Raw genomic sequence first — 19,101 nt, 5'->3', positions numbered from 1 at the left:
GAGTGAGGGAATAAGCACAATCCCCTTATTATCAAGAGAATTATAAAACTTTACTTGGACGTAGGTCAAGAAATCAAACTCCCTTGCTTATGTTCTAAAACATTCAGATTTTTTTTTAAATATTAATAGAACGAGTACATAGACACATGTTTGATTTGGCAGTAGTTTAGTCCCTCCTAATTGTTTTGGGACCTCTGCAGCTCCCCCAAATATAGAATAGTGTGGGTGTCGGTTACTTTTTTTTTGTTTTTTTGTCAAAAATGGGGTCGGTTACTTGGTGGCCCCAAGAAATGGATAATAGCCGGGTCGGACTATTCACGCAATTTTGCAGCTCCGGAAGTTCCCAATTCCACCTCGATCAGGTCTGACCACGGCCAGTCGGTAAGCCTCCGCTTCTTCAGTTCTGATCTTCTTATTCTTCCGTCCTCTTCAACCATCTTCCCTCTTTCTCCAAAACCCCAAGAAGAAAATGACCATTGCCATGGGTCCGCCACCACCTAGAAACCCCATCTCCACCACCTCCCAGTCCCAAGCCAGAAACCCAGAAGAACCTTCAGCTTCAAGTGCTGCTTCTTCTTCATCCTCCGCATCCCAATCAACAACTGATACGTCTTCAATGGGTCCCCCTCCCCCTAAAATTCACAACGCTCCCGAACCAGCGCCCGCCGCGGAACGTTCTGCCGATACCCCCCAACCAAAGCCTTCCGAAGCTGATGATTCTGTTTCTGAGACTGTTGATTCCAAAGAGGGCGCCAGCTCCAGCTCCACAAAAGACACTAGCCAAACTGGGAGACAACAAGAGAAAGGCTTTAGTAATTCTACGGATATAGCAGTGGCTTATAAAATTCCAGAGTGGAACGGGCCCCCTTGCCATCACTATTCTCTTGAAGTTCTCAAAGATGGCTCCATCATTGACCAATTCGATGTGTATGTCTTCTGTAAAACTTCCAACTTGTTCTGTCTTTCTTATACTGCTATATTCTCCCAGAAAAATTGTTGAAAAGAAAAAGGTACTTGTCCTTCTGTTGGCAGAAAATGCTGAACTGTAGAATTTAGAGATACTTTTCGTGCAAATTTAAGCATTTGAGTTCAGGAGCTGGCTGCCTGGCTTATGCTTCAACAATTTTACTCTGTTGAAAGGGGCACCGAATATCCATCAGTTAACTTAATTCGGATACTTATTGTTTGCCATGTGTTTGCATTTAAAATTTTTGGGAAAGGGTCAATTGATGCTGGTCTTTTTGTGTTTTAATTGTCTACCTGATTGTTTTTGTTCTGCTTTTGAGAAAAGAAAAGAGGGAGCAACTGTTACTGTAATTGCTGGTTTCATGTAAATTTCAAAGTTTGCATGATTGTTCTAATGATGTTCCAGATTCAAGAAGGGGGCTTACATGTTTGGGCGTGTTGAACTCTGTGATTTTGTCCTTGAGCATCCAACGATCTCACGGTTCCATGCTGGTAAAGATTTTTATTCATTTGTCTTTATGGTACAATTTTGCGTTTTATCTTCCCTGTCTAGTTGGTCTGTGTTGTGTCCTATATTTAAATCGTACTGGCCTGAAGGTGACATTTTATGATGGATGTAATGATGCCCGCATTATGCCATGTACCACAACCAGGTTCACGGATGGCCTCTTTGCTTTACCACATGGTTGACAGCCTTGTTCTCTGTAGAAATTAACAATTTTTCTAATTCCAAACAAATCCAAGACCCCTATCTAGGTTGTTATTATCAGCTTCTGAAATGAGGTTATTGAAAAGTAACTCCTTTTGGCATCCTATTATTCTGGGCCATGCTGTACTAATAACTAATGTCTCCTGTCCTCTTCTTCTTCTACATCATTCAGATGCAGTGTAATAAGCAAAAGAATTCAATAGTTTGGCCAATTATGTAATGTTTTAATCTTGAAGCTGTATTGGTTCCGTCAATCACACACCACATATTCCCTTGTCGAGTTTTTGGTGACTAGATGGATACAGACAATGTTTCATCTCTTATTTTTGCCAGTTATCCAGTTCAAGAGCAATGGAGAAGCTTATATCTATGATCTTGGTAGCACACACGGGACTTTCATAAACAAGAATGAGGTACTCACTTCTATTCATTTATTCATATAATAGTGTGTAGTTGGTAAACCTCCAAATTGGAAATTATCCTATACCCACTTGTGCTAGACTGCTGATTAAGAATAAAATCTGCTTTCAATTCTTTGAGACTTTGGAGTGTTACATGTTGCAATGATTGTTCAACATTTTTTTGTTAGAATGCTATTGCTCTAATTTGTTGTCTACTTTTTGAGATATTAGGTGAAGAAAAAGGATTACGTGGAGTTGCATGTTGGTGATGTGATTCGCTTTGGCCAGTAAGCAATTTCTTTATGGTGGTGTTGTTGTATCATACATTTTGGTCATCATTTCATCAAAAATTTCATTGAGATGTGGATTCTTCAGCCTAATTAGTTGTATCTTTTTGTCGTTATTTTGAGGATAGATGAATATGATTTAACCACATGTTATTTAGATGTGTGAGGAGCATTATTTTATTGAATTCCATTACAGAGTATTGTTTGTAAACAAGTTGAGATAAATGTCATAGTTGGTTATGAGATAGTCTTCTTCTAATTGGTATTTGTTTTGTGCAGTTCATCTCGGTTGTACATATTTCAAGGACCAACTGACTTGATGCCACCTGTAAGACAAAATCTTTTCTCATCATTTTGTGACTATAACTCTCTCTCTTTCAGACACACACAAAAACTAATCACTTACACTAAATTCTTATTCGGCGAGGTTTTAGCTGTGTCTATATCCATATAATCAGAGAATTTATTCTATTGTTTCTGCTGAAGGAAGCTGACTTGAAGACTATACGCACTGCTAAGATCCGACAGGAGATGCAAGATATGGAAGCATCACTTTTACGAGCAAAACTTGAAGCATCTTTGGCTGATGGTATATCATGGGGCATGCAGGAGGATGCTATTGAAGAAGCTGAGGTTTGGATGACTTTCTTAGCACCTCTTTTCACTGTAAAAGTTTCAATGAATAGTTGCAAGTCATTATTTTAAAAAAAAATTTCATTAGCAGCTTCGTTGGAATAAATGTCTATATGTTGTTGTTTGCAATTACTTTTTTTTTTAATTTTATTTTATTCTGTTCTTAATGAGGATGTGTTCCTCTCTTATCTACTCCATAATAATATTCTATAGTTTCTTTTCCACTAACTGAAGTTATTTCGGATGCTTAGGATGAAATTGATGAAATAACTTGGCAAACTTACAAGGGACAACTTACGGAGAAGCAGGAAAAAACACGTGAAAAAGTCATGAAAAGACTTGAAAAGGTGAGCAATGGTTTTGCTTGATCTCATATTTTAGGAATATTATTGTATAAGATGAACTGCATGTGATGATGTATTTGTTATGAAAATATCTATTGGTTCATTTTTTCATTCTACGAGTATTTGAAGTGATTCTTTCAAGCCCTGCAATCTGTTGTGAAAATATCTTTTAGCCCATTTGTTATGATGTATGTGATTGTCTCCAACTTGTGTTGCTTGGACTTTCCATCCATTGCATGCTACCTGTTGAAAAAGGAAAAAGTCATAATCATGAGTTTCGATATGTTTATGCATACAAATTGCCTATTTTTGAGTATCCAGACAGGATATAGAGCTTCTGTGCTTAATTTTCTAATTCTGTCTCCATACAAGAATGCACATCTGAGTCTATTCACTCTGACCACTGAGTGTTCTACCTTCTCAATTTAGTATCTGTGTGATGTGGCTCCCCATTTATTTTTCTCTTCTTAGTCAATGGCTTTATGTACTTGGGATCTATGTGAGCAAGCAGGTAACAAGACATGCTAACTTTTTGTTTTGCCCGATGCTCTGTTGAACCTATCACTATTTCATGCCTGAGATGGTATAATTCGTTTGAAATGAATGCCACTGTGTTCTGGCTCCTCAGTTTCATCCTGATCAAATAGCTTAGAAAAGCCATATTTCAAGGTTCTTTTCTGATATTTGCGTAAAATGCTTGCTTGCAGATTGCTCATATGAAGAAAGAGATAGATGCTATTCGGGCCAAGGACATTGCTCAAGGTGGGTTGACGCAGGGACAACAGACCCAGATTGCTAGGAATGAACAGAGGATATCACAAGTATGTATTAGTGAATGGGTTGAACAATGTATTTAAATATTTGTCTCTATGCTCTTTCTTGTTTTGTCTATTTTATGTTGAAGAAAATTTTCCCAAAAAAAAAAGTCTTCCTGTGGTAAGTTCATGGAAATGCTTTTCCATGATTCTCGTTTAAGAATTTTTCTTAAATTACTTGGGACTTGACTATTGTTTGGGTAACCGTTAGTTGTAGCTTTCTGCTTCTCATTATTTTCATCATCATAATGCATTTGCTTTTTGCTGAATCTTGACTTGTTTTATGAATTCTGTTGCTGAAATTTGCTTAGATCATGGAAGAGCTTGAAAACTTGGAAGAGACGTTAAATGAAAGTATTCGAGAAAGCCTTGGTGCTCGTGCTGGAAAGACAACACGTGGTAAGAGACAAGGGGCGACAGAGGACAATGAAGAAGATTACCTGAGGTAGGTTGGAATTGGTTTGTTTAATGCTAATTTCTTATCTTTAACTAGAAAATTTAACTCAATTCTATATCGTGCAAATTCCCCTCAAACAAGCTGAGCTTCAAAAATTTCCTCATCCCCCAAAAACAAAAAGAAAAAGAAAAAAAGAAAAAGAGGTCGCAATCTTTGTGGCTTGTAGATCTACAGGTTTGGTTCATGCTTTCTGAGGAAGGAGATCAAAGCATAGTAAAACTGAACTTGTGAAGTTGGTACATTTGGATGGCTAGCTAACATCTTATACTTAACAGTGATGATGATGATTTCTATGACCGGACGCAGAAGCCTTCTAAGAAGAAGAGTGGAGAAAACCAATCAATTGAGACTGCTGACTCTCTTCTTGAAAAGAAAGAAGCCATTCTTAAAGAGATGGAAGACACAAGAAACTTACTTCTGAAGGAGGACAAAAGTGTGCCCAAAAGAGAAGTTGCTGGAGAAGGAGATGCACTTGATGCATATATGTCCAGCGTATCATCTCAGCTAGGTGAGTAAAATGGTTGGTTAGACATTTTTTAGCAGCATTTTAGTTTTAGGTGACCCAGTTCTTAGTTTTGTTTTATTTGCTGATAAACCCTTCTTATTTGTCCTTCTATGCTCCTTTAAACATCTTCTCTCTTTTCCTTTTTTTTTTTTTTTGTTTCTTCTCCTTCCAATTGCTATTTCCTCCAATCCCCAGCATTCAACAAATGCTGTTTCTTTCTCTTCGCTTGTCCCTTTGCCCTTATGAGACTAGACACCACACAATCCCCAAAACAGCTTTTTGATTTTGCTGTTCTTTTTCCATGTGTTGTTCGAGTCATGAATGTTGCTGATTAGTTGTCGGTTGTTAGTGGAACAACTTCTTGTGCTGCTTTGCGAATAGTTCAAATAATCACTTGTGACATTTGATTTCCTACATTACTGAGATTTTTTGTTCTGTTCAGCTTTGCTTAAAATCTTACTGAAAAATTGTACTCTTTGATTTGCTAAAATGATGGCAGCATTTGACAAGAAGGATAAGCTTGAAAAGGGCTTGGCCTCTCTGCAGTCAGAATTGGATAGGGTCTCATACTTGCTGAAGGTTGCTGATCCTACGGGAGAAGCTGCTCGGCGAAGAGAATCAAAAGCACAAGAACCAAGACACAATGTGGTAGTTGCTGCTTCTGATGCTGTAGAGCTGTCACCATCCGAAAAGCGTCAAAGCAACAGACAAGAGCGCTCCGTATGTGGTTCAGACAAACTTGAGAAAGTACAGAATAGATCCAGCAGTAAAGAGGGCAAGATTGATGCAACTGCAGATTCCAGCAATAGGTTGGAAGCAAGTGAGAATGTGGCTGATGCAACAGATGATGAAGCCGCTGTCTATACAGTTGCCAAGGCCCAGTGGCTTGGTGCTGTGGACTGCCAAAAAGAGCAAGAGACCAGACAAGAAAGCCAAGTAGATGTGGAAGAGCATGATCAGTTTGTGGACTACAAAGACAGGAAGGCAATTCTTGAAAATACGGATGGTGCAAAATCGAGGGAGACCTCAGGAATTGAAAATGCAGCCCCTGGTTTGATTGTTAGGAAGCGGAAGCATGTTGAGAAGTCGGACCTCACTGACGTGAAGGATTCTGAACCATACAAGGAGGCTGAAATAAAGGCGGAAGATGCTGTAGCTCTGCTATTGAAGCATTCGAGAGGAATCCATACGTCCGATGAGATGGAACAAGATAGTGAAAATGTTCCCCAAAGCAAACAAGCAAGGAAGGACAAGAAGAAACCTAAGAGACTGCTTGGTCCTGAGAGACCATCGTTTCTGAATAACGAGTCTGATTACGAGTCCTGGGTGCCTCCTGAAGGTAAAAGTCCTATTGATTGCACGCTTGTTTAATGCAGGATACTTTGATGTCTTTTGCTATACTCATTTCTTGTGCATATCTGATCTCAATTCAGGCCAATCTGGCGATGGACGCACATCTTTGAATGATCGTTATGGGTATTGACTTTGGATCTCAATTCAGGCCAATCTGCCGCAGACTGACTGAAACTTATGAAGTGGCAGATGCGGGTAAAGCCCTTCACAGGTATTGCTTGGCGCTCGGCAGTTGATTAACATTATGCGTCGAATGTTTATTCAAAAGCATTTTTATTCTGCAGAGAAGTGTACTAACACCAAACGTCTTTCTTTCTTAAAGCAACAAATCAGTATAGCTCTTTTACGCTCAATCAAGTGCTAATAGTTGGCTAAAAAATTGACACTGTATATACGGTCAAATTATGTCTGCCCGGCCCGGGAGGTTCCTTTGTAAAGACCTGAAAACGGAAAGCTGCCAACTTTGCGATCCGTGCTCGTAAATTAATTAGTAGTGTACACATTCTTATACTTCCTTCCCGCTTTGATTGCTTTCTACAATTGACACACACTTTTTTTATTTTATTTTATTTTGCGTGCTGTTTTTTATTTTTTTTGGGTTATTATTAAATGTCAATATTAAGCATCTGAGATGGGGAAGCAGGCAGGGCAATGCATATGCAGAACATTGCACAGCGCAGGAAAGGATATCGACTTGACCGGTGGCACGTGCGAGGCTTGATTGGTTTACCTTAGTTAGTGGTATTTATATTTGAGTGGCATTGAAAGTTGTTCTTTTTCTTTCTTTTTTCAGTGTTATTCGTATTATATTATTAGATGAAACGCCAGCACTGAGGGGGCTTAGAAAATAGTGACAAAGAGGCTTTATTATATTTATGTATTGCCACCCTATTAACATTTATTATTATTAGGGTCTGCTGTAGAAATGCGCTCCACATGTGTAGGTGACTTGCCCTCGTTGGAGGAAGAGCCGTTTTTTTTCTTATTCTGCTTAGTTATGTTTGGTTTTCTTTTTTCTCATCTTCCACTCATTGTGCTTTTTAGTGCAAGAACTCGTTTCTAATATTTGGTAACAATTAATGAATCATCAGCATTTTGTTAACAATTAATATATAAAAACACAAGCAATTGTTAATAAAAATATATTTTACTAAATTTTTATTATCATTGAATGTGCACTTTCAATTTCTTGTGATAAATTATGATAATTGAGTTTTTTCCCCATGACAGACTAACAATCTTAATTTAGCATAAAAAGAAACTCTTTACCGCACATTATCATCAAAATTTGTGAACCGGGTCACTCACTGAGGGCATTATTGTCTTTTTGCAGTTCAGGTACTTTTAACTCTCTATTTTTTTTTTTAAAAAAAAAAATTAAGCACAAGCACAGCATAAAAGAGGGTAAAATCGCTACTACCTCTATTTGAAAGAAGAGGCAATCAATCCGTAAATTTTAAGCCAGTTGAAAAGAAACACTACTACCACTACTACTATAGTTAGTGGTTTCTGGGTCTACTCTGAGAGAATTAAGAAACGAAGACCCTTTGCCTCAAATATACAGCTCTATATACAAAAACACGAGGAGGAGAGATGGTGTAAAGCAGGCTGGTAAATCGACCTGAGAAGCATCTGCATTACTGCTGTACAACAAAATTGTGGATATACGGCGGACGCCTTGTGGGTACTTCCTCGATGCATCCCTACGGCTTTCCGGTCTCTTGTTAGTCTCGTCTCGTCTCGTCGGGGAATTCATAATGTAATAGATACACATCGCCGAAAGCCCTTCACGGTGAAACAACGCTATGCAAGCACACTATTGCGCTTTCCTTTGGTCATACATATAATAGTCTTATTCAGAAGCTATGCGACATCAACTTGAGAACACTCAAAAGCTCTTGATACCCGTTTAGGTTGAACTTGCACATCTCCCTGTAAACATCCATCCCCCAACACTCAAGTGTATAAGAGATCCGTGGACTCTGAAATGATCAAACCTTACGCTTAGATACTGCAGAGCCAGCTCATTGATGGTGTACAGTGTTTTGGTTGAAGGCTCTCGTCTTCTCTTCATCATCCTCATTGATGGAAAGATTGAACCACAGTAAAAGCATAGAGATGCTATGTGCATTTCTAGTATCGATAAAAATGCCCGGCATTCAATTTCCTGGATATATTGTGTCAGTTAAAGAAATACGTGGAATCCAGAACATCTTTAAGATCGAAGTCACCCCGCTCCGGCAAAGCTGGAAAAGACAATGACGGAAAGGTCTTTTGAAAGTTCTCCAACAACTGTGTGAGGAATAAAATATTTAAGCCCAGTGGTATGGGTGAAGTAAGAAAGGATGTAGCAGGTAAGGAAAATCTAATATTTACTTTTGCACACGCGTCATTTGAATCAAAGGAACCAATAATGACTGCCAAACAATCGGATGACAGAAGAAAAAATTCACAATTCTTATCCAGATCAATAGCAGAGGCATTTGAGATTTGACATATTATACTGAAGAAGATGCTCAGACTTCATACTAATATTAAAGTGGTGTTGCCCAGACCATACGGGGGTAAAGATTCCTTACCATAGGCTTTGTTAGTTGAAACAAAAAGCATATCAAATTAACGATGGTGGAGATACTCACATTCTCAAGTATTGGTGTTTCATAGAGTTCAACAAACTTCTCTCTTAGTATCCTGTTCATTTCATCCACATCACATGCGTGTGTCCAATAAGAATCATGAACACCTGTGGTCATTATACGGGGAGTAAAATTTCACAAGTAGAGATACGCGAGCTGTGGAAGAGTGTAATGGAAAAAAAAAAGGAGCGTATGAGCAGAACCTGCAAAATTCAAGCCTGCCTTTCTGCATGCAACTGCCGTCATCATCATATGTGAACCATCGAGGGAATGGACAAAATTTGGAGGAAAAGCTGTCCTTTGCCTCTTTACCATGACCTATACCACATAAAGGGGAGAAAAAAAAAATAAATCAGGAAGTTACTCCAGCAATCTAGCAAGTTAATGGAAAAACCTCACACCACAAAGGGCAAGACAGATGCCAATACAATCAAGAGGTCCTAAACCTAACAATTACGACTTCTGTTGATGGCAGCTGATTTCCCAAAACTATATACTGCAAACTGCTAAGATAAGACGTCTTTAAATGCTTTAAATTGTCTATGTGAAGAGAGATGAAAAACTTCAAAGCGATTTGCATGGTCTTCTTACAAGCACCGCCACCTGATGGGATAACCCTCTAAAGTATGTAAGCAAATTTTATCAGAAAGCCTGGCTCAACAAGTAAATCTTTTGCTAAAAACAGTGCGAAACATTTGTAAGGTCTGCTATACATTTTGTTATGGCAAATATGAATAAAGCTCCAGATTATCCTCTTGTTGACTGATTCACCCGATGAGAATTGCATTGCAACCATAGATGGATAAGCTTTAAGAGTCATACTTGGACCAACAACATCGATTACTACTACCTTCTCTGTTTCGCGTTGCAGTGTCAACACCTGAAGTGAAGTCTTAATCTGCATGCAAATGAAAGTTATACATCAAACAAACATTAATGGCCACAAAAGAAAAACAAGATATAATGTGAAAAACATCCAATACTCACAAGATGCCTTCCTAGCTGACGGTAGGGCTGCACAACAGGAAGTCCAAGTGGAGTCATCCACCTAACGGTCTGGTTTTCAGATGCAATAACCTGTCACAGCTTTTTGGTTAATTGACAGGAAAAGATGGCTAGTTGGTGATTTTCCAGGACCAAGCAACTAAATGAGACAATTACCAAAATAAATTCTATGAGCAATATTTAGTTCATAACTCAAAATGGAATCATTCTTATCAAAGTGTACCTCATATAGACACTAAAATTAGGATGGAAAACAATGCACAAGAAGATAGGATTACTGCCTTGTATCGGTTAATATTTTCGAAGTCTTCATATAAGATATCTCTTGAAGACAGACAAGATTGTAATAGAAGAGCTCAGCTAAACTGGTATATAGGTTACACAAAAAACATTAGATCAGATATCATCTGCTTTATATTGCACATAAGATGATTATTGGAGCAATGCAGAGAAATTTTCATTTGGCCTAATTTAGAAATTCCTCTAGGCAGAAAAGAAAGGTACGGTGTCATAGCAGAGAAGTCAATTGGAGGAAATCTACCAAAAAACCACTGCCAATGACGTCTGATTTCCACTAAACTAACCACTCACTATTCAGAAGATTGTTGATAAATAAATTCACCAGGTACCATCCACGATTATACAAAATCAAATGCATTCTGGTACACACCTTTGCACATTCTCCAAGCCAGCTCATGATACTTCGTGCAGCTTCAAACATTTCCTCTAATGCAGTCAAGGTGACCTACCAATGTACCAAACAGTGAAGAAGTGTTATCATGGAGTGGATAAATCTTGATTGAATGACACATGCATGAGTACTTATGAATCATGAATCATCTTAAGTTACAGGAGGAATGCTATCGTATTACTCACAAGCTCCTAATCTAACCAGGTCATTGAGAAGATTCTAATTCCCGATACAAATATTAAATTCATCACATTTCTGATTGAGTCAAGACATTGAATATTAATGTCCATCTCAAAGTCCCCATTGATGTCAAGGCAAAGATGCAAATTACACATTTAATCACCACTAACACAATCTCAATTTCCCAAAAAGCTCAATTTGAAGTTGTATATCAACTGGTTTTAGCTGAATGAGAGACTAAACCTTAAGGGAGGTACTCTTACTATTAATACATCATCAGATAAGCAAGGCACACAGCCTTTTCTTGATCCAACTATTCACGCATAGATGAGCATGATCATGCTCGTTCCATCTAACATTATAATTCATCAAATGCAGTAAGATTGAGTTAATATATAAGGCCAGCGTCTTGTCCATACTTTTGCAGCATAACAAGCCGCACCAAAGAGCTCTGCATCATCAGCAATTGCACCACGCTCCTTCAATCTCCTCTTAATTTGATCACGAGCACCAATATAGGTTACACCATACACTGAGGTCATCACTGTTTGCTTGACCAATTTCCTGTCAACCTAAATTTCAATCAGAATACAGGCAGTTAGCCACTTTGCAAAGCTATTAACAGGAGGATTAGCAAGCAGTGACCCTACCAACTACTATAGATTTGAAATATCATTTTGATCAATCTACATGAGCAAGAAAATGCATGGTGAAAGACTATATTTGTCAAACTCCTCGCCAGGACCAGCAAATGCTGAAAACATAACTTTAAACGATACAAGATCTATGACAAACAATCAGACGACCATAATTTCCATAAAACCATAAAAAGAGAAAGGCAGAACCTGATTGACTAAAACCCTTGCTCGCAATGCATCTGGAAAAACTGCAGGATCTTTTTGTGCATCTCTCTTCATGATGTTCAGAACTCTGCATTAACAGTTTATGATGTTCAAAAGAATGACTTGTACCACGAACTTAAAAGTGCAGGTAAACCATAAATTCTCAAGAAATTGCACTGTTTTGCAATTCCTAAAGGATACTGAACGGGTCAGAAAAGTTACAATAATTCAAAGCTTTTTTTATGCTAAAATGACAACCATATAAGGTTCAACCTTCAAAGGATTATATTTCAGTAAGCTTTGCACCCTGTCAGAAAGAACTAAAATGACAACCATATAAGGTTCAACCTTCAAAGGATTATATTTCAGTAAGCTTTGCACCCTGTCAGAAAGAACTCAAAAAATATTCAGTCTTCTAATTACAAAAGTTCCCTTTTATATGCTCAAAAAAGGCATCAATGTAAGTTAAAAATTACGTAAACTCCAAGAAAACAAGTAGTATTCTTGTGAACTTAATTTTACCAGTTTAAGTAGTTGCAGAAAATAGTTTGTAAATGAAGCTGTATGCAAAAGCTGAACTCAAGCAATAAAGACATTTCAACCATTAGATGATATCAATCACCCAAAGAAAAGAAAATTTGAGAGCCTAAAAGAAGATATCATCAAAAAACAGAATCATGTATCATTTCCTATTACCGCATCCAGCTTCAACTTTCAAGTTGAATGGTGAAACTTTAGCAAGCTGAGAAGAAAAATAGTTGAAAATCCTTTTATCCTTGTTTTTTTTTTAAACACAATAGAAACAGGGTCTGAATATCTGTAGTTGATACAAGATTAGAAATGTTAAAATCACTGCATGCATCAACTTCACATAAACTGATAAATAAACCAATTAAAAGCAGATTACCTAGCAGCTATTCCTGAGTAAACATCAGCAGGTTTTTCTCCAGCCACCAGATTAACAGCAGATGCTCCTAACTGCATGAAGGATTTCACCAACCAAAAACGATTGAAGAGAGATGAAAAATCACATGTTCAAGACATATCTAGAAGTCTTATTGTCAACAGAGAACAACAGATGACCCAAATCAAATGGACATGACACTTTAAAACTACATGGGTCTTTACTAGGTTTAATAATTGCACTTTCTGTTAACTGTCACCCCAAATATAGCTAAATGCTCAAGAATAGAAAACAAGGTTTTGTTGTTCTTTAAAGATTGGTCTGAACAACTCATTGGCCATTCATTTACAAACAAGTGACAACAGAAGAAAAACTTTGGTTTTTTTTTTTTGGGTTGGGGGGGGGGGGGGGGGGGTTGTGCATACACAGGACAAAGAAAGGGCCATTACCTTGTCTCTTCCAAGAGCAGCATAGTGCTGTAAACCATTGCAGGAACCATCCTGAATAATTGAATGACACAAAGAAAACAAGAAAGAATATTTTATCAGCGGGGAGTCTCAGAAATGATAATTGCACATCTAACAAACACAAAGAAAGAAATTGAGATCCAGCTGAAACACTTGAAAGAAAAAAAATAAATTGATGCTATACGCCAAACCTAGAGGTCCCTCTTTCAGAAAACTAAGAGATTAGAAAGCGTAAAGCTCAAAAAGATATGTAGTAGGTCAAATAATCAATGCTGTCGGGAAGTTCAGTGTTAATCTTCACCACAAAATGCCATAAAAAATTTGTCAAAACCAGGGATTGTCATTGCATGGCAAACTGATACCTGATGAACAGGAATATGCGAAATAGTTGTCTCAGGAGACTGGCTTCTCAAGGCTTCTGAGAGATTTATACACACAGCCAAACACTGGAATGGATCTTCAGCATTTAACCACCAACGTCGTCCTTCAAGTGGCCTGTCAGCTGAATCAAATATATCCTCCAGGTGATTTTCGGTAACGGCTATTCTAGCCTCATGAGATAATTTATCTACACCATTTGCAAATAAATTTGCCAAGTGTATCTTCAGCCAGTGCAGGCCTGACTTTCCAAGAGGACGTCCCTCTGCAAACTCAAGCATACCTCTACATACATCAGATCCCAGATGATTTAAATGTGGATGCATTGGATATGCACGGCCTCGAAAATCAAGGTTGTGTGGATAGAAAAAACCTCCTTCATCTTTCATTCTTCGGGCCACCTGTTCAACAGTTCTTATCAAGTTCATGCAAATTTTGCTTAATATATATTGGAAAAGGCCATAAAAAACAAAGAAAACTTTCCAACATACAGCAAGTTTTAACTCTATATCACAACGTTGTGAGTGCCTTTCACTGTTTTCTTTTTTGATAGATTTAACTTTCCATTTCCACTTCCTCAGTATAGCTTCGTCCTCCGTTTCAGGTTCCTCTGGCAAAGGGATCTGCATAATAAGAAAAATTCGCATATTTTGTTTAAAATTTATCTTTGCAACTGACTAGAACAGGCTTCTGACCTAAAAATGACATTAAGGGAAAAAAAAAAGTTCCACATATAAAAAAAAAAAGCACATAATATCATAGAACCTACGTCATTGCGGTCAACCAAGTTACCAAGACGACCTCCGCTAGCCCATATCCTATCTACCACACTGAGGACCCTTTTGTTCACCCTCCATTTGGTGTTTCCAAGTGTATCCAGGGCCTGCCCACACAAAAGGTACAAGATGCACATTGCATATCATACTGTCAGCAGAAGATGTGTGCCACCCTTACAGGACAGTTGAAGAAGAGAAATTGCAGGTTTATGAACCTCATAGACTGGTCGCAACTGATTAATTGGTGCCCTTTTGACTGCTTCACGTTGCTGTCTTGCACCATGTGTGCGCATGACATACGAAGGAAGAAACAGATGCCCACCTTTGTCATAACTGCAAAACAAAGACCTGTCAGCCAACAAAACAAAATTAAAGAAAATAAAATAACATAAACCACAGGTTTGTTTCCTCCCTTACAAAATATTGTTCTTCCAGTGGAAGCCCTAAGAGGATTTTCAGTGAAGATGACACTTGTTGACAAGCATTTAGAATTTGGCAGTGTTTCTCAGAATATAGTACTAGGCTGTACTCTCAGCTAAAATAAGCATAAGCAGATTCTGAACCTCAAGTCTCCACAACCAATCTTTCAATTACACACCAAACAATATTTTTCTCCCACCAGACCGGTGGTGGTATGGGCAATTCTAGGTAATAAACAGGCTGATTTTCTATTTATCTTTTAGGCTATGGTACTACATTCTTAATCCATAGAATGTTATACAGCAATGCAAACAATCTGTTGCAATCAAATTCCGCTCCTTCAAGTTTCTGGCAGAAGATGCCTTGAAAAGAATCAAGGCACCTTTTGAATTCCTCAGCTTTTTAACTATACATACATACATATACATACATACTTACATAAATACATACATATATATATATGGAGTAAGTCCCTTGTTTACATTGTTAGAGATGAATGCAACAAATGAATATTCCATACCACACACAACACAAATTCGAGTAGACTGGTTTAAAACAGGGGTTAAGCTACAATTTTTGGGTAAATTAAAGAACACATAGAGCCAAGTCTTTTTGGTTTCACATTTAACTAATCAAAAGAGAAAGGCAAGCAGCATAATAGTGCAATTAAACTTAAATTGAATTTACATATGACAGGGTGTTGCAATCCTAGAAAATAAAAAGAATTTAAAATTGCAGTACCCTGTCCACTTGACTGGAGGTACCAACATTGGCATGTAAGGGATAACCATGTGCCTGGCCTGTTCATAAATATAACAAATCTCAGGAAGACACCTAAATTAAAGATGAGACAATGTATGATAAATCAACAAACTTAAGGTGACATAGCAAGGAACCTTCGTCGTAAGACAACAAATTTACCCCAAGTTCTAAAATATTTGCAGTTCATTTCTAAGAACGCTACAAATTCAAGAATAATTACATATACTTACAGTTCGCTCAAGGCCTTTGAGGACTAAAGGATCACACTGGATGATGCCATACCTTCTGCTAGGACTCCTACTTAAACAGAAGGCCATAAGCACTTTAAAGATGTAATAATAGACAGGAAAAACCACTAAAGGAAAAGTATCATTACTTTGTATTATTGGTTACAGTTCTAAATGTGTGTATAAATGCAGGCCTAATATCAGGTGGACAGTCTGCTAACTGATCAGCTGGAGACTGAATGTATGCTGTTTGCAGAAGCAACTCGATGAGATGGCTCCCAACCTACAAACATAAATAAAAGCTGCACGTTAAGATAGTTTCAAACTAAAGCTTCATAAACTCCCTACGTCAAGTACCAGATTAGATCAAACCTTTGCTTTAACCTCTGTACTCCAGGGTTTTGAATCATCTTGACCCTTCACTATCTGCTGCACCACATGCAGCTTTTGTTTTTTCATCAAATTTGTAACAGTTCGCCGTAGTTTCTCTTGTTCTTGAATTACACTGGTAGTCATATCTCCTTCCATTTTCATCTCTTCATTTACTTTTTTCTTCTTGGTTTTCTCCAGAAACTTGTGTATCCTAATCTGTACAGATCAAAAATTTTACAGAATAAAAACTACATAAATTATTGCAGGAACCAGATTTGAAACATCTGGCAACATCCCAATATTGAGAAAACTCTACAGTATGTTTGTGAACATGACAAGCATACATAGGCCATTGTTCTCATCAGTATGTCAGGCAAGCCAAAATGCTAGCAAATTACACAACAAAACATCAGTCCCAAAATGATCCATACACTCGCTAAGAAATACATATAAACATCCCCAGCTTCAAAGTCTATACAAGCAAAGAACTTTACAAACTCCACATATAGTACCAATTATTTCTATTAGCAATAACAATTAAAGGATGCATATGATCTGCCAACGAGAATCTCAATAAGGAAACGTATAAATTTTTTTCTACCTGTTTCGTTTTAAGACCTAAGGTTATCCAACATATCTACAAAACCATCTTTGCCTCAGAGGCTCACACAGGGTTTTAAACTGTGATGTCAAATTCATTGGTATATAGCATCCATCCATAACTATAGCAATTATAAATTAAAATCCTCAAAATGCCAATATTGTTACAAAAATTTTAAATAGCTACATTCAGTTCATGCTCTTGCCTGTCACAATATCATAATGTCTTCACAGTCACGTGAATATAGCAAGCTCAGTAACAACCTAATAAATCTTATCCTGCTTCTACCCTGTGGCATTTGGAGTATCAATCACACAAACCAAGATCACAATCATTTTGCAGTCCACATGAAACAATTTATAGATATGTCTAACAAGATGATCTCTTTCTCCCGCCTATTTTTCTTACAAACTCGTATAAAGAAGGGAATACACTTCTTCAATTACATTACATGATATCCTGATTGGTAATTCTTAATAAAGTTGAACTAGTGACCTGAGATTTCACCACTTACGTCTGTAAATCACTACATGTCAATCAGAGCAATTTAGGATGAATCAAGTACAGCACCTGCAGAACATGCTTTTAGAAAAAGGCGAACCCTCCATCTTAAGTTATGCTTTTGAAACCAAAGTAATTAGGTGAAAAATATTCTATTTCACTAACCTCCTGTTCAATAGCATCACCTATTAGACAAGCAGCTGGTACTACTCTTGCACTGCCATGCTCACCTCCTGTCATCAGCAATCCCATCAACTTATGCATAGTAATGACTGACATCATATCAGCTGGCAACTGATGAAAATACTTTGCATAGGCAGCCTTGCTTTTCCGCAGCCTACATAACTCCTGCTCCTCAGCAATCTTACTGCACAAAGGCTCAAACCATCCCAAAAAAAGCGACTTCATATATGGCAAATTTGGTGCTAACTTATGTTCGCACATATCATTCAACAGCTCCTTGTACTCGTTAGCTGCTTGTTCCCATGCCTCAGTCTCAATTTTCACTTGCCTCCTTTTCAGCGCATGGTACTTCTTACTGCCCATTCCATAAACTGCTCTATGATGCTTGCGCCACCGAAAGCTCATCTGCCTTCTGTCCTCCTTTTTCATTTCACTCAACAATTCATGAACCTCATCTGCGGCAACTACAGAAGTATCTTCTTCCACATCAGTTGATGAAACTGCAATCGCCTCGGCCAGACTTGCGTAGCTTTTCTGGCTCAGACCATTGATGCTAATTTGGTTCCTCGCAAAATTCAAACTTGGCCTGGCCAAAAACTCATCCCTAGTCGAAAACTCACCAACTTTTCGAAAACCCTGTTCTAGAAATCCGTTGCCGGAGCAGGGATTGAAGTCAAGAGTTGAAAACTTGAATTTCTCAGGAAAAATAGAATCTTGGGAAAACCCAAGAAAACTGTAAGTTCGAGGTAGAGAGTGAGGATTAAAAATGGAACCAAATTCTTGGGTTCTGAGGGTTCTGGAAGAGACTAGTTTTGCTATATTTTTCCACATAACGGTGGAAATCTCGGGCGGTTTTAGTAAAAAAATTCTCGGTTTATAAACTGGATTGGGGGTCAAGCGACCAATGTTGATATTCAGAGAAATGGGGGATTTGGTGCTGGACATCAAATTGTGAGGAATAAATGTTTAATGCAGAGGGGAAGCCTAGTTGAATAGATAGACTGGAGAGTAGATGCAAAATGGGGAAAGAAAATTTTCGAAGTAGAAGTTCATGTGATCAAAAAAACAAATGTGGAATATAGACGACCGGGTGGGCATTTCGATTGGAGAATAAGCCAATAGCAAACTTTAAACCCTTCTTAAACCTTGGTGAGTCGGTGCCGCAGTCGAGCGAGCAGTGCGTAGTTCTTTGACGGTGGACTGTGGTCGCAGTCAGGCGAGAGGGTTTCATGGTTTTCGTTAATTCCGGGTAGCCCCTTAGGCAGTTGGGCACTTGGGCCGCGCTAGCGTTGGGTGCAAAGCGATTTTGGTTTTCCTAATCGGACTTGTGCATAAAGGAATTCGCTGTTCGACCCTACAGCTATTGCCCATCAAAAAAATTGTCCGATTCAGAGACATGAAATGTAAAAGATCGTTGACAATTACAAGAATGTAAAAAGAAACGAAAAACAAAAGAAATTGGAAAAGGATTGTAGCAAAGCACGGAATGCGGCCATGAAAACAAAAAGGAAAGTGCAGAGGCCCATTTCCATTTGTTGAAGACAATGCCCTTAAGGTGCAAGTATTGCATGCAAACACCTTCTCTCTTTTTGCTTGGATTTTAAATTTTTGCTTGGCAAATACGAAAAATCTAATTTGGTTAAACGGAGTTTTAACCCTGATTTTCCATATGGTACTTCATTATGT

General features: G+C 38.0%; 2 protein-coding genes across 6 annotated transcripts; one reads left to right on the top strand and one right to left on the bottom strand.

The window, feature by feature from the left end:
• Window positions 1-246: 246 nt before the first annotated feature.
• LOC140004256 (uncharacterized) lies at window positions 247-7,455 on the top strand. Of its 4 annotated transcripts, none has more exons than XR_003451007.2 (13): window positions 248-927; window positions 1,373-1,458; window positions 2,009-2,088; window positions 2,308-2,363; window positions 2,643-2,691; window positions 2,850-2,996; window positions 3,248-3,343; window positions 4,048-4,161; window positions 4,467-4,600; window positions 4,888-5,120; window positions 5,617-6,456; window positions 6,551-6,681; window positions 7,114-7,455. XR_003451007.2 is itself a non-coding variant. In XM_072058486.1 (12 exons), exons 1-12 carry the CDS (start codon window positions 470-472, stop codon window positions 6,598-6,600), a joined length of 2,343 nt encoding a protein of 780 aa, XP_071914587.1. In that variant the 5' UTR covers window positions 247-469; the 3' UTR covers window positions 6,601-7,455. The 4 variants fall into 4 exon arrangements, 1 of the variants encoding a protein (XP_071914587.1); XR_011818063.1 differs by having other exon boundaries at window positions 7,094-7,455; XR_011818062.1 differs by having other exon boundaries at window positions 6,793-7,455.
• A 415-nt stretch (window positions 7,456-7,870) lies between these two features.
• Window positions 7,871-18,782, bottom strand: LOC113702440 (DNA-directed RNA polymerase 2, chloroplastic/mitochondrial). 2 transcript variants are annotated; one of them, XM_027223654.2, is made up of 19 exons: window positions 17,398-18,782; window positions 16,131-16,346; window positions 15,908-16,041; window positions 15,762-15,828; window positions 15,511-15,569; window positions 14,565-14,682; window positions 14,343-14,456; window positions 14,065-14,196; window positions 13,558-13,974; window positions 13,178-13,228; window positions 12,732-12,802; window positions 11,828-11,912; window positions 11,402-11,554; window positions 10,782-10,856; window positions 10,094-10,183; window positions 9,957-10,004; window positions 9,310-9,424; window positions 9,110-9,213; window positions 7,871-8,716 (listed from the first exon to the last, which is right to left on the bottom strand). In XM_027223654.2, the coding sequence occupies exons 1-19, from the start codon at window positions 18,358-18,360 to the stop codon at window positions 8,630-8,632; spliced, it is 3,099 nt and encodes a 1,032-aa protein (XP_027079455.2). In that variant the 5' UTR covers window positions 18,361-18,782; the 3' UTR covers window positions 7,871-8,629. The 2 variants fall into 2 exon arrangements, with proteins under 2 accessions (XP_027079455.2, XP_027079453.2); XM_027223652.2 differs by having other exon boundaries at window positions 7,871-8,762; window positions 17,398-18,779.
• Between the last annotated feature and the right edge of the window lie 319 nt (window positions 18,783-19,101).

This window comes from Coffea arabica, chromosome 7e (genome assembly GCF_036785885.1).
Source record: "Coffea arabica cultivar ET-39 chromosome 7e, Coffea Arabica ET-39 HiFi, whole genome shotgun sequence".
Lineage (NCBI taxonomy): Eukaryota > Viridiplantae > Streptophyta > Magnoliopsida > Gentianales > Rubiaceae > Coffea > Coffea arabica.
Note: the sequence above shows the minus strand (reverse complement) of the source record. Positions and strands in the feature narration are given on the sequence as shown.